At 40.3% G+C, this 14,464-nt stretch overlaps 1 protein-coding gene across 6 annotated transcripts in view; it reads left to right on the plus strand.

Annotated features, from left to right (window-relative positions):
* Positions 1–697: 697 nt before the first annotated feature.
* Positions 698–14,464, plus strand: part of usp9 (ubiquitin specific peptidase 9) — a 56,035-nt gene continuing 42,268 nt past the window's right edge. For 3 of the 6 annotated variants that reach the window (XM_049593656.1, XM_049593659.1, XM_049593658.1), the window contains exons 1-5: positions 698–1,122; positions 5,744–6,012; positions 11,121–11,266; positions 11,850–11,929; positions 14,141–14,253. In XM_049593656.1, the coding sequence (XP_049449613.1) occupies positions 5,911–6,012; positions 11,121–11,266; positions 11,850–11,929; positions 14,141–14,253 (441 nt within the window). In that variant the 5' untranslated portion in view covers positions 698–1,122; positions 5,744–5,910. The other 3 variants (XM_049593660.1, XM_049593661.1, XM_049593657.1) reach the window with 2 other exon arrangements.

The raw sequence follows: 14,464 nt of genomic DNA on the forward strand, positions 1-14,464 counted from the left end.
TTTTTTTAAATAAGGTATGTACATACATATACATATATATTCTATTTGGACATGTAAATCAAATTATTATGTTGCTTTCAGTTTTCATGCTTACTTTAGTAACCTGTTTTTTATGCCTGTCTACTACTGTATGATTATTTTGTTTATTTGCTACTTACATACAATAATAAATAATTACCATAAACTGCCACTAACTAACTAACTAACTAACCTGTCGATTTGAAGACAGACTGGAAAAATATGTGAAAAATATGTGAACTTATCCCTTGACCCAACAATGAGCGTGCCCACAATCTCTAAGTGAGTTAATCAAAATGAAAGTAATTTTTTAATTGTATTTATTTATTTATTTATTTATGGACCATGAACACATATTTTCCATACCCAAGAAGTCTTGCATTACTTTTATATATTTGGCCATTTATTTCTTGTCTATATGTTATTATTAGCCATACCCCTATAATAAGTGCTTTAATGTTGTTTGTATGTAGCCCATGTTTGAATTTTACTGCGTTATGTCATGTCAATATTAATTAAACTATTATCTATTCATGTCTGACCACCCCGAGCGACAGGAGGCGATATAGTCAAGTGCGTCAGGTTGCTCCGTTTTATTCTCTCGGTTTTAATCAAACTACGGACTGGATCTTATCACTGGAACCGGAGTCACTTATCAGAATTGAGAGGGGTTTTATGCCCTTTCCATTCAGCGGCTGTTGTGTTTGCTGCGCTACTCTCCGTTGTGGTGCAAACTAGCTCACAGACAACGCTGGCTGTTGGAGTTCACACGGTCGTCTGGCCTGTTTCACTGAGCGGCATTTGTGTCCGACTGCGCTTCCGCCATGTTGAACTGATTCAAGTTGTGAGTGACTGCTGGGACCGAAGTGACAAGCCCCAGAAATCGGACTAGATAGAGTTAGGGGGCTGTTACCGCGCCGGTGACGCAGGAAAAACACCCAGAAGCAGAGGAAAAAACGTAGGAATTAGATCTTTCTAGTAACAGGTTTTGGCTCCTGCGAAACTGTCACTGATATAGGCCACGTTTATGTAATATACGACGACACCATCGTTCAAGGCTGGACGTAGCCCGTGAATAGAGGGGGAAGTCATATCAAATTCCTGGTGAGTTGTTAGCTAACTAGCTCGGTACGCTGGCTGGTGATTGTTAGCTGGCTACTGCTAGTGTTAGCGTCAGCTGGTGGTGGATGCAAGGTAACATTACTGCATTTTGGCTACTTGTGTTATCCAGCTGTTGGTGGTTTTATCTCTGTTAGCTAGTGCCTATTGAATATTTGACAATGTCAACGCAATTAAACTGCAATTCATGGTGTTAACAGTATGTGTAGTCTGATTAGCTTTGCCCCGCTAGATTCACTGAAGCCAAGCTAGCGCTAGCTAACCGCAAATAGTCCTCGACACTGTCTACAGACTGATAAGGAACATTTCCTTTAACGTTAAACGTCTTGTGTTTACAAGTTTCTGATATTTTTTTATCCTCTTCTCGCATTTCTAACGCATGACTTATTATATATTAATCAAAACCACATTGCTGTTAACATTTTGTATCACTATGGCTGACAATATCTCATTTCAGTTTGTTTTAGCCAAGTTATAACTTGGCGTTAGGCGATACAGGTCAGAACACTCTAAATTTCAGGAAATAGACGCCTCCCCTGTCACTACCATATTCTACGTTATCGAAGACAGCTAGCTCGGTTAACTTATTTTGAAGGCTGAATATGATGTAAGGTGACGTTAAGCTTAATCGCAGAGTGTTCATTGTATAGACAGGGAAACTAGTTAGGTAGTTGTCGAGTCATATCAGCCAGCCGCTTGTCAAAATAGGAACGTTAACGCTAGCTACCTTTGGGTATTTACCCGCACGTAAGCTAACGGCTCAGTTAGCTAACGTTAACTGTTTATCTAGATTGCTGCTCGTTAGCATGCTAGCACGGCCGATTCTCATTGAAAATGGCGTTACAGGAACATGGTTGATCAACAATAACGCCGGGGAAAGTCATGTTAGATCGGTAATGATTTAGGTTATTAACTAAACCATCCCTGGGCGTAAGATTGCCCGTTGTGTAGCAAAGGTTTGCACGGCAAGTTTAACGTCAGGCCCGGTCGAATAGTGAGGCCTGTGTGTCTCAGCGCAACGGGCTTTCGACGACAAGGCCGTCACTTGCTCTGCTGTCTGGGCGGATCGCCTTGCAGGCTAACCTAACGTTAGTTGCCGCAGCTAGCTAGCGGCAGGCGTTAACTAACTAAACCACCAGCTGTTAACGGTTGTTGACGGCGCTGGTTTGTATTGATAGTTACGTAATGCCACTGTGTACTTAACAATCACCTGGGCTGCCTGATTTTTGGAGATACTCCAAGGTAACGCTCATAATGCTACATGGCCGATGTCTCCGTCCATTAAATGTTTTTTTTAAATAACACTTAACGTTTCAAAGCCGGTTCAGTCCAAAAGGCCGCAGTTGTTCCTAGCTTAGCGCTTGTGTTAATGGTGGCTGCTGTTGTTGCCGTGTGTGTGCCACTTTTTTGACATTGTTGGTGAAACATAACATGTTTATTGTGCGTCATGAGTAACCCAACCTATACCCCCATTAGCAGATAGTTAGCCACTGAGTGGTTTTACTGATAGCAGCTTTCGATAGTTACATGATATGGCATTTACGTTACGCTCTCTGCAAGCCAGAGACACTCTCCGGGTTTTGCCCATAATAATGGCTGTAACGTAATGTACTGTCTGTAATCACAGCTGCAGCCGAAATTGCTGATGCTGAAGCAAATGTCACTGGCCACCTGTAAAATAGGAAATAATCTAGTTTCGCTACCCATAAGCTAGGAAAATACTTTACCAGTAGACCAAAGATAACTTTCAACCGTTTGTTTCAACCAATTTATATCAGATAACAAATGAATAGCTACTCATTAAAATAGACTTGTGTTCACATTAAGTCAAATCAGCCCCTTTAGTGTACCCATGTTAACTTTGAAGGCACAGTCTTGGTCATTTCTCTGCAGCAGGGCAGAACAACAGCAGATATGGTTCTTAATGATGTTTATGTTTTCACAATTTGGTTAATCTTATTTGTATCTCAGTTTCCCTTTTTGTATTACGTGCATCAAGCACTTGAATTCTATTCTTATTCGCAGTCCTTTGTTGATCTGGTAAACTATTGATGTTTCTGGGTATTAGATTCAGCAGACATGCTTTTAGAAAGTAAGTGAAATTGAGCACGTAATGACTCATGTCCTCTGGAGCTTACAAAGGGTTAGACCTAGACATATTGTGATTTCAACTTCATGAAAGCGTTCAGCTGGTTAAACAGCATAAAAGATGTCTCGGATTTTTTTCTGTTTTGTCTGAAAACCACCAAGTCATACTCCGTTCCCTGCATGATGGCCTTCAGTATATTGATTTTGGTCACAGGTATCGCTGTGGAAGAGGGATCTGGCTTTTTTGGCAGTCTGTACAACTCATATAACCTCTTTACACCTTCACTTTTAGAATACATTTAAAACAGCATTGACTCTCAAGCAGCGTATCATCTAAGTGTTAATTTTAATGACTGGAAGACTAAAAGGTGTGGTGCGTTGATTTGTGTAGTTGAGTATGTCACTTAACAGTACTGGTTTGATTTTGTCCAGTCGCAAGTCTTGTACATTGTCAGAAACAGGAACTATTAAAGAACCCCTATTTGCTTATTTTATGTTAGTATTACACCTCAGCTTTTCTGCTGCTGAAAGTCACTGCTGTCTCAAATGTCACAGGAGTTCATTCATAGTTATATTGTGCAATTTATCTCGACAAAATATCTCTTTATTCATGTAGCTTAATGGATTCTGTTGGTTTTATTTCTCCACCTTTTTGGATGCTGACAAATTAGCAAACTTGGAATGAAATTACATTCAAAAGTTACCTGTAAGTACGAAACTTCGATATTGAAATGCAGCATGACCCTTCCTTGAAAAGGATATGTTTATCTTAAGGATTTGTTGTTGATCAGACAGTTAAGTGCCAAGTGCTAAATTGGCAGGCTGCATCATGTTTTTCTGATAGTCATACTGACATTTAAAGGGAGATTCCAGTGTCGTGCACGCTTATTTTTCTAGTTTTGTCCATCGTTCCTATTACTAATAATTACATTACACCCACTCAGGTTAATTGCCGAGGTCGGGGAATGCTGGGGCATCTCCAAAAAGGATGTCAGACAGGGCAGGGAACACATGCAGTCAGACAATCATGCGGGATTGTCTTTTTTTTTTTTTTTTTTTTTTTTTTTAAGATTATTTTTTTGGCATTTTGCCTGTATTTGACAGCCACAGCGCGGAGAAAGACATGATGAAAGCGACAGGGGAACAACATGCCACAAGTGTCCACTGACTGGAATCAAAGCATTCGGTTGCCATTATGTGGTATGATCCTTAACCATTTGGCTAATGGGGCATCCTGATTATGCAGGTTTTAAAGAAACCTCCAGATTAGATAAACATATTTGGAGCAGATATCGAAAGCATGGTGACTGTATCACCCGAACCTTCTCTGGTAAACATCTTTTTAAGTTTACAGACCAACTTCCTGGCTTAATTCCTAGTGAGGGAATATTACTGACATTACAAATTTCACCTCCAAATAAAGTGGGTTAGGTAATCTGGCCAAAGTACCAGCTTATTGGAGACAGTCTGACAACCCAAGGTTTTCTCCCCATCAGACTGAAGCACGTAGCAATGCAACCATGTTCCCAGATTTTAGCAATTAACTCTGTGAACACAGTTTTATTGTAATCGATAAAAAAATAATGGCTGAAACAACATACATAAGATCCAGGTTACAACAGATAAAATTTGGCAAACACCAAGGTATCCAGAGAAAGTATGACAGTTACTTATGACTATTAGTTTCTCAGACTGGCGTATTGAAATACTACTAAAAGTAAATGTAAAACAGTGTTTTCACTTCCCAATCCATCACAGCTGCTCTATTGCTATCATACACCCCTGAGGCTGCATGTTCATGTCTGCCCTTGCACACATTTGAGATGGTGCTGTCGACTGTGGTGGGACCTAAGATGTATTCAGGCAGGCTGTATCCTCTGGCTACTTGTTCATAGCAAGTGTTGAGGGACCTGGGTTAGCTTGATGCAACAGAAATTCAGAGTTAAAATGCAACAAGGCTCTTGTAGGATTATTTTGCGGTTTATCTGAGTTTGATATTATATGATACTGGCCACTGTAGTGTTGTTGCACTGGTTGGAAAACTCACATGACGTCTGAAAGAGATGTAGAAATGTCTGTTTGTAATTGACCTTTGAAGCTTCTCTGTGGTAATTTAGAAAAGCATGCAGGTGTGTGGGAGATCTATCCAGAACTGTAAGTGTAAGATGATAGGATGGCTGACTTTATTAGGTGTAATTAAGATATAATGAGCCAGGAAGGAATCATTAAGGATTGGTGCTGGATATTCTGAATCTAATTTAAATCAGTGATCCGTGTCAGCTCTTTAGAGCCTGGCTGGAGCATCCTGATTCATAACACACCTTGTTGGTCACTGAACAAAACTTTTGTGAGGTAGCTTGTGGGTATCAACCAAGCAAAACCCATTTTAGAACAAATTGATGTATATGGTCATTTTGAAGTACAAGATTATAACCACCTTGTGTATTTAGTTTGTGAATTACAAGTAACATAACCAGCCTGCTGATAATTTTGACCTTTACCCTCTTCCCTGTTCCAGGTTATGCAATGGTCTCAGCGGCACATCCAGATCTCCAGGTGCTTGTGTCCCTCTCTCGTGTGTTCGGGCTCTCTTCCCTCTGCTCTACAGCTGAGGTGGCTGTGATTTCCCTCCTGGCCAGCGCTCCCTAAGAGGCCAAGATTGCCAAGATCTGCCCTGTGGCGAGCATGACAGCCACCACGCGTGGCTCTCCGGTGGGGGGCAATGACAGTCAGGGCCAGGGCCAGGCACCTGATGCTCAGAGCCAACCCCCACTGCCACAGAACCAGGTCAGTATCCTCTTTTCAACTAATGCTCAACATTAGACCTTTCTATGGCTGTAATGGTTCGTATGTTCGTTTCGAACCGTCATGGTTCAGTGCATGCAGAACACACGGTATGTACCGATACGCACATAATGTGGAATCAAACTTCACAAGTGTGAGTTCCCTGTGGAAATCTTTAGCTGCACATCATTATCAACAGATGCACAGCAAGCTGATTGGCGTGCCAGTCACTCACACCAAAGAGGTCTTTGGTCAGACTATGGCGAGCGCAAATTAAACACCAGAGCTGAGGGACCGGCCTGGGGGTTCCCGGTCATTTACAACAGCATTGCAGAGAGAATTATGTTTAAGAGAAAGATGGTGTCTCGGCGTTGCTCCATCGTTGTGGGCTATGTGAATGAAAATACATCCAGCATGATAACGCACAGTCAATGGCATTACCCAAATGTGCCGATTACTGGAATGAGGAGAAACCAAACCAGAGCCCACCTCATAATTCTTGTTGCTTTCAAGTAGCCTTTAGACACAAAAGCGGAACAGGATAAACAATTACTGAAGTATTTTGCATTTATATTGTCCTGTAGCCAAGGTGGAACTAATCATAACACTTCTTCTAATGCACAAGTTTTACTTTTATTATGGTATTTCTTTTGTATTTTTCAGTTTCACAGCATAAGAAATGCTTTTCAGTTTTATATCCTATTGTGACCTCTTGCTTTTTGGTAAGGTGTTTGTTCAGTGTGCAAACAATGTAATACAGAAGTGTTTTAAATGTTCCTAATTATTTGTCGCAAAGTCAGTGGACAAAATGCCTTAGTCACCTCTTGCCTCGCTACCTCAGTCCACAGGAAGAGGATTTTGTCTGTCGTTGACACTTGCAATACTGTCTGTTCAAAATAAATGAGGCAGTGTTGTTAAGTGGGCCTAAAGGGTAGAGAAGTGAGCTTGTGACTGGAAGGTCATTGGTTCAATTCCCGGACTGGCAATGCAGTGCTTGCTCCTCCCTCATTACCACCACTTAGCTGCCCTTGAGCAAGGCCCTTACCCCAACAGCTACTCAGTGTCCAGCAGATCATACTGTGGTTGTACTGGGCAGCTTCCAGGCGTGTATGGGTGTAATTGTCAGCGTTCCTGCAAAAGAGAGACTTCTTTTCAGAATAGATAAAGATTAAACAAAAAAGAAAAGAAATGTATCCTTATGTGGTTATCTGATTATAGTGCATTTAGAAACAAATAGATCCACACACTAAGTAGCTCCCATTAGAAGGATTTTAATGCTGTGTAATGTTTCGAGCCAGTGGCTCTTCCCCAGACTTGAGAAATCTGAGAAGTGAAGTCCTCTGCTCGGAGGATAAGGAGCTCCCTGACCTTATGGTTGCCACAACTTGCGGTGGGTCGCATTGAGAACATGCTGTCAAAACTTCACACCCGACCCGTCCATGATTCCATACTGCTGGATGTCCATTTCACACAGACATCGATTTGGTGCTGTTGCTACCTCCATTGCCAGCTTAAAGTCGAGACAACTCTGTCCCCCCATTCCACAGTTGCACCTTTCATGAAGAATGGTGAGGTGGAATGACCGTCTTTAAACATGGATTTAATGATTATCAGAAGTTAAAACAGTAATACTAACTGTCTGAAATTTTGCCGCTGTTTATTGTGAAGCTGGTAACCATTTCATCCCTATGCTGTATTGAACGTGTCCCGAACCTTGACTCGTAAACCAGGGTATGAACTGATCCATGACGTCTGTGTACCATTACATCCCCCAGATTTGACTTATAGTGTGTAAAAGTGTTGCTCTCATCTCCCTTTGGCTGGTTTTTGCTTTCATCCAGTTCCATCTTCTCACATTTGTTTTAAATGCATTACACTTCCTTTCTGACAGTACACGCATGTATTTAAATTAACCTGTGCAGAGACAAGAAATGGAGTTTATTTTTGATATTTCTTTTTTTGTTAGTCCAGACACTGCAGCACCATTTTTTTAACAGATATTGCTCGTACCTAAACCACACACAGATGCCCAAGGGGACGAAAAGGGAGGGGAGGAGGGAGCGGAAAAGAGGGAGAAAGAGAGTGAAGGCGAGGCATCAATGAACAGAGCCTCCTGAGTGATGGATAAAGGGTGTGTGTGTGTGTGTGTGTGTGTGTGTGTGTGTGTGTGTGTATCTATCTTTGTGCGTGTGCATGTGCAGGGCTGTGTTGGTTAGAGATGAGCCGTGGTGAGACGTGAGAGGCAAGCTGCCTATGTAGGTCAGCCAAGCAGAAGGAGCCTTCACCACACACCCCCACATTTCATATTTCTCAGTTATGCATCTCCCTCGACTATGTGTGTCCCTCTTTTACTCTCTCATACACAGCTGCTCACACCATCACTGATGCTCATATACACTCGTTAGGTGAGGAACGAAGTGAGGATGGGAATGGTCAAAATGGTGCTTAAATGCACATTCACAGGCGCACATGGTTGCCTTTGTTTCTCAAACACTCTTCTGTCCAAAAATTTCTATTTGACAACAGCGTAACGGAGATACACCCACATACTAACACATTTATACTTCTAACACAACCATGTCAGCCCTCACATTTGTTTCCTCTGGGCAGAAAAGGATGAAAAGAGCATTGCTCTGTATTCCAAATACTGGGAGTATAATGACTTGAATGGGTTTGTTTAAAGGCCTTTCAAGGGAGACACCTGCTTCTTTATGCCTACATGCATGTACGTTTAGTGCCCAGGACAATAGAAACCCTACCACCACATATAAGAAGTGGCCTTGCCTTTCCATTGGTTTATGGCACTATAAAAAAAAACTGGTAGTCAAGTTTCCCTTTTGCTGTGGAGGTCAAAAAGTCAGTTCCATCTTGATCCTAAACTTGGATTAATTTATGCAAGATGACACAGCTGTTAGTAAAAATACAGTCGCTCTCTGATCAATGTAGCGAGGCAGATTGGTGCATCGAGATTAGGGCCCAGTCAGGCCTTTGGGTTTTTTTTGGGGGGTTTCGGTTGGATTTTATCAGCTACACAAAGTCAGTCCCATTCCTGACCCATTCCTGTTTGTTTGCTCCGAACACACCAATGGAAAAAAAAAGCCCCACTGAGCTCCATTAAAACACTAGAAATTGCACAGCCTTGTTAGCAAGTGACCAGACGAGCACACAAATTAGATAGACAGCAGCCTGCCGTTCCAGTTAATGATATGACAGTGAGTGTCAGTGAGCTAACAGGCAAAGCTGCTATGTCTCAAAAAATGGTTGCTTTGCTGCTATTTCAGCATGTCTCCACTTCACACCTCTAAAATAATGCCGTTGGTTGTCTTTCATATATTTATGGGGAAGTCATGTTTCATCATCCATATGTTTTAAACACAGAATCAAAACAGATCACCTTGAGGCCTTTTGGTGGTTGAGTTGTTAAATACTCATGCCATGTACTACAGCACCAAGCAAAAAACCTGTCATCACCCCTTATCTCATGGTGTTTCCTGTCACTGTCATACTATCAAAAAAACACAGCACCAGCAAATTAAACACCAGAGGATAAACAAGTTATCTACAACAACATGGCTGTTAACGGATCTCCACTGTCAGGCCATACTTGAAATTCTTAACCCCAGAAGCAGTAAGAAACACTAACAAAGTTGTTTTCTGTTTTTTGTCTATCCAACATTTTTGTTTACTGGTGTGTAATGAGCACTACAGATAGCAGAGCCTCTTCAAGCCATAGACTTTTAGTCTTGTGTATTTTTGAATAAGGGCAGCACAGTGCACTGTTGCCTCACAGCAACAAAGTACTGGCTTTAAACCCTGCTATGTGGAGTTTGCAAGGTCTCTCTGTGTAAGTGTAGCTTTTCTCCAGGTGCTCCAGCTTCCTCTCACAGTACAAAAGCAGGCAGGTCAGGCTAATTGTTGACTCTGAGTTGTGAATGTGAGTTGTGAATGGTTGCCTGTCTCTTTGTGTCAGCCCTGTGATAGTCTGGTGACCTGTCTAGGGTGTACCCTGCCTCTCCCCCATATCAATTAGGATCGGCTCCAGCCATCCACTCTGCCGCCATATACAATGCACTATAAAAAATGCCGTAAAATGAAGTACTGTGTGTACTGAGTAGTTTGAAGCTTTGAAGCCTGATTCATAACAGTGGCATTTAAATTCTAAATTAACATTTCATGTGTTAACTATGTTTGAGCAGGCAGCTGAGCCGTGGCTCTCACTCGTTCTTCAGAGGGAGACCATGACATTAGCAAAATAAAGTGACAAAAATTGGGCCAAAAAACAACCAGCAATGCACTCAGCCAATCACAAAAAGTCGCCTAACCCTATTAGATTCCAGTGGTGGCTGCGTAGGCTTTTTCAGACTCTAAAGAACCAAACATTTAAATCATTAAAAAAAAAAGAAAAAAGCCTTTCAATGACATTTTCACTGCGGTCAAAAAATTGTTCGGTCTCTTGCTTGCTGCACAATATTATTACAGGTGCGTACCTGCAGGGCAGTTTAGCAAATATTTAACACCCCATAAATTACTTTTTTTTTCATTTAAGAAAGATGATTTGATTACAAAAAAGAAGACTAGCTCATATAATCAGATGAATCACATTTTTTGGGGGTGATGACATCATAAAATATGAAGACCTACATTCTAAACTTTATTCAAAAACCTTAATGGATGCTTCAAATGTAAAGAAACAAAACAGACATTTGGTACAGTCCTAATTACATTACATCATCCAGGTGTTTCAATTACACTGCATCCTGCAGGTGTTTATATTTTCCTGACAGTGTACCAGTGCTTCATAAAGGATCCACAAAACATTTTATTAAAGCTGAATTCTGAAGGGTTGAATCTGGTCAACTGTATGGTGAAGTACCCTGAAGTGTTACACTGAGGCTAAGATGGTGGCGCGAGCAGTCGCAGTGACCCGGAGCTCCACAGCAATCAGCATAATCAGCACTTACACCAGATCTATAAAAAAAATGATGTTACCTCTTCGTACTTTTGTTTTTGATACCTGGTCTGACACAGTATCGCTGTCATGTTTTAGTTATATGATACATCCGCAGAGAAAAATAGGCATTGTCTGATTTTGATTGTCTTTGCTTTTCTAGACATCATCTCCTAACTCATCTAATGAGAACTCTCCAGTGAGCCCACCAGATGAGCAGGGCCAGGGGGATGGCCCCCCTCAGCTGGAAGAGGAGGAGCCCGCCTTCCCTCACACTGACCTAGCCAAGCTGGATGATATGATCAACAGGTATACTCACATGCTGACGTAGAGGCTGCATCCTCTGTCACCTCTAATTCACCACACAAGATACAAACAGAATGTGGACTCTCACATAGATATATTGCTCTACAGTTTGAAAAGTAAAATTGCAGTCTGTTTCGTGACAAAGGATATAATAACTATACTGTCATCTTCTTGTGTGCTGATTGACAGCTGTGATTTGCACCAATTTCAAAACTTACCACACACTCCAGTAGTTTATTTTACTCCAGACTCTTTCCCTCCTCCTCCTGACTCCGTATTTGTATGAAATTCAGTTGTATAGTTTGTGACAAGTGCAGATTTTAGACTTAAGTCAAAACATTTTCAAATCAAGCTTAATTTATTACACCAAGAGCCTGCGTCTACTCATGTCTCTCCATTAACTTTGTATGCCCCATTCAAAATTAGCTTCTTATTCAGCTTGAAACACATTACATCACAGTCACGTTCCCTCTTAAGAGCGAAGTAAATTGAGCTCTTCGGGGTGACATCATCCATGCAGCATCCATGCTTTTTTCCTTACATACAGTGTTTTTTCTATTGATTCATGTGTTTTATTTTCTCCCAGGCCTCGTTGGGTCGTTCCAGTTTTGCCAAAAGGAGAGTTAGAAGTCCTCTTGGAAGCTGCTATTGACCTGAGTAAAAAAGGTAAGGAATAATACAGTGTGTTTGCACATCCTACAGTCTGCTTTAAAAAAGGCTTATCATGCAGTACGTATTGTTTGTCATCACAAATTTAATTTAAAGCAAAGAATAGGGCCTCTAACAACTATTTTCATTATAAATTAATCTGCTGAATATTTTTTAAGTCATTTAATTAATATTGATTATACACTGAACAAAAATATAAATGCAACTCTCTTTGTTTTTGCTCCCATTTTTCACGAGTTGAAATCAAAGATCTCAGAATTTTTCAATGCACACAGGAGGCTTATCTCTCTCAAATGTTGTTCACAAATTTGTTAAAATCTGTTTTGGTGAGCATTTGCACCTTTGCCAGGATAATCCATCCACCTGACAGATGCAGCATATCAAGATGCTGATTAAACTGCATCATTATTACACAAGTGTGCTCTGGGATGGTCGCAATGAAAAGCCACTCTAAAATTTACAATTTTATCACTCAACAAAATGTCACAGATGTCGTAGGTTTTAAAGAAGCATGCCATTGGCATGCTGACTGCAGTAATGTCCACTAGAGCTGTTTCTTGTGAATTGAATTTTCATTTCATTACCATACAGCCGTCTCTAGTGCTAATATCCAGCACCTGTGCACAGCCACTCTGGAAGAGTGGGCCAAAATTCCACAGGCCACAACCAACAACCTGATGTATGTTAAGGAGATGTCTTACACTGCATGAGGCAGATGGTGGTCACACCAGATACTGACTTATTTGTTGGGGTGTCTATGATCCAAAAATGCATTTCTGTAACCCTAATTATGTGCAGTCATAATAAATGTCATTTTTCAGGATAAAACTGCAAATTTTAAAGTGCCCTTTTATTGTGACCATCCCAGAGCACACCTCTGCAATAATGATGCTGTTAAATCGGCATCTTGATATGTCACATCTGTCAGATGGATGGCTTATCTTGGCAACGGTGCAGGTGCTCACTAACGTGGATTCTAACAAATTTGTGGACATATCTGAGATAGAGGAGGGGTATAAAATCCATACAGCATAGAACTGTGATATTTTTGTGTGGCAATATCGTATCGTCACTCAGTGCCAAGTATTTTTTTTTTTTAACTCTATGAATTATAAATAGTACAAATACAAATTAAACTTTAGATAGCCTATTAGAATAATATCAATTGCTTTCTCAGTCCACTAGATACAATGTGCTGCTGCTGCTGCAAAAATGAATGATGACTTATCTTATTAGATAAAACAGATGCTGACAAAGTTCTCCTTTGGGGACATAGTTTACAGTTGAAAAACGGTAATAAATCGCAATATATTTTATCACAATACTCAGCATATCGCAACATATTTAAAATCGCAATAATACTGAATTGTGACTTCAGTATGGTGATGATATTGTATCATGGATCCTCTGGTGATTCCCACCCCCAGCCTTTTGTGTTTCCTTAAAAGTTCTTTACCATGTGTTATTTCAACTCATGAAAACCAGCAGCAAAATCAAAAACGTTCATATTTTGTTCAGTGTAGTTTAGACCATAAAATATAGTAAAATATACACAGCCCAGCACACATTCCCAGAGCCCAAGGTTTTTTTTTTTCCAAATAGCGTTTTCTTGTTTGTTTTAAAATATTTAACACATCAAACAAAATAAGTCATTTACAATTATATAGAACCGAGAACAGCTTCATTATGACATAATTTGCTCTCGACTTGCCCCGCTAACAGTCCAAAACCCAAAGATTTTTAATTCATATTAAAATAAAAAGTAAAAAGCAACAAAAAATTTCCCTCAAGTGACTAACAGCATAATTGTTTCACCACTTAAATCAAGCCTTCTTCCACCTCATACTTCCCTCTGTACTGAACTGAATATACACATCATTACTGTTACTCTGTCTGCACTAGTTGTCATTATGTTATGAGAATAAATATTTTGTTGACAAACATTACATTCAGGCTGTTGAAATATGTCCTTGAAAATAATATTTGCTCTCTGACTCGACTCTGTTATTAAAAATATATGTTTTGTACTTTATATATGAAATGTGTTTGATATATAGCCTTGCTGAGATTAAAGTTAGTTGGAGATACTATAAGTCTGCAGACTTGTGTTAGGCTCTAAACGTCCTTTCATTTGTGTCTTTCATTTCACTTTGTTGCACATGGTGTATGAACTGCATGGTATTAAATGAGAGATGTCTTTCTTTGCAGGACTGGATGTGAAGTGTGAGGCATGTCAGAGGTTTTTCCGAGATGGTCTGACCATCTCCTTCACAAAGATCCTGACAGACGAGGCAGTCAGTGGCTGGAAGTTTGAGATTCATGTGAGTTTTCATTGTTGCTTTGTATTATAGTGCCTGAAAAGATAACTGATTACAGTCTGGAGTTAAATCATTCATTCAAATAAAGTAACCAACCCATAATACACATAATTAACTCAGGTCTTTAGTTTTTATGAAAGGAAATATGGCTGACATTTGTCATGCATATAAAAGCTCAATTTTAGAGGTAAAGAATAACCATCCTTGGAATTTG

Source organism: Epinephelus fuscoguttatus, linkage group LG13, assembly GCF_011397635.1.
Source record: "Epinephelus fuscoguttatus linkage group LG13, E.fuscoguttatus.final_Chr_v1".
NCBI classification, from domain to species: Eukaryota; Metazoa; Chordata; class Actinopteri; order Perciformes; family Serranidae; genus Epinephelus; species Epinephelus fuscoguttatus.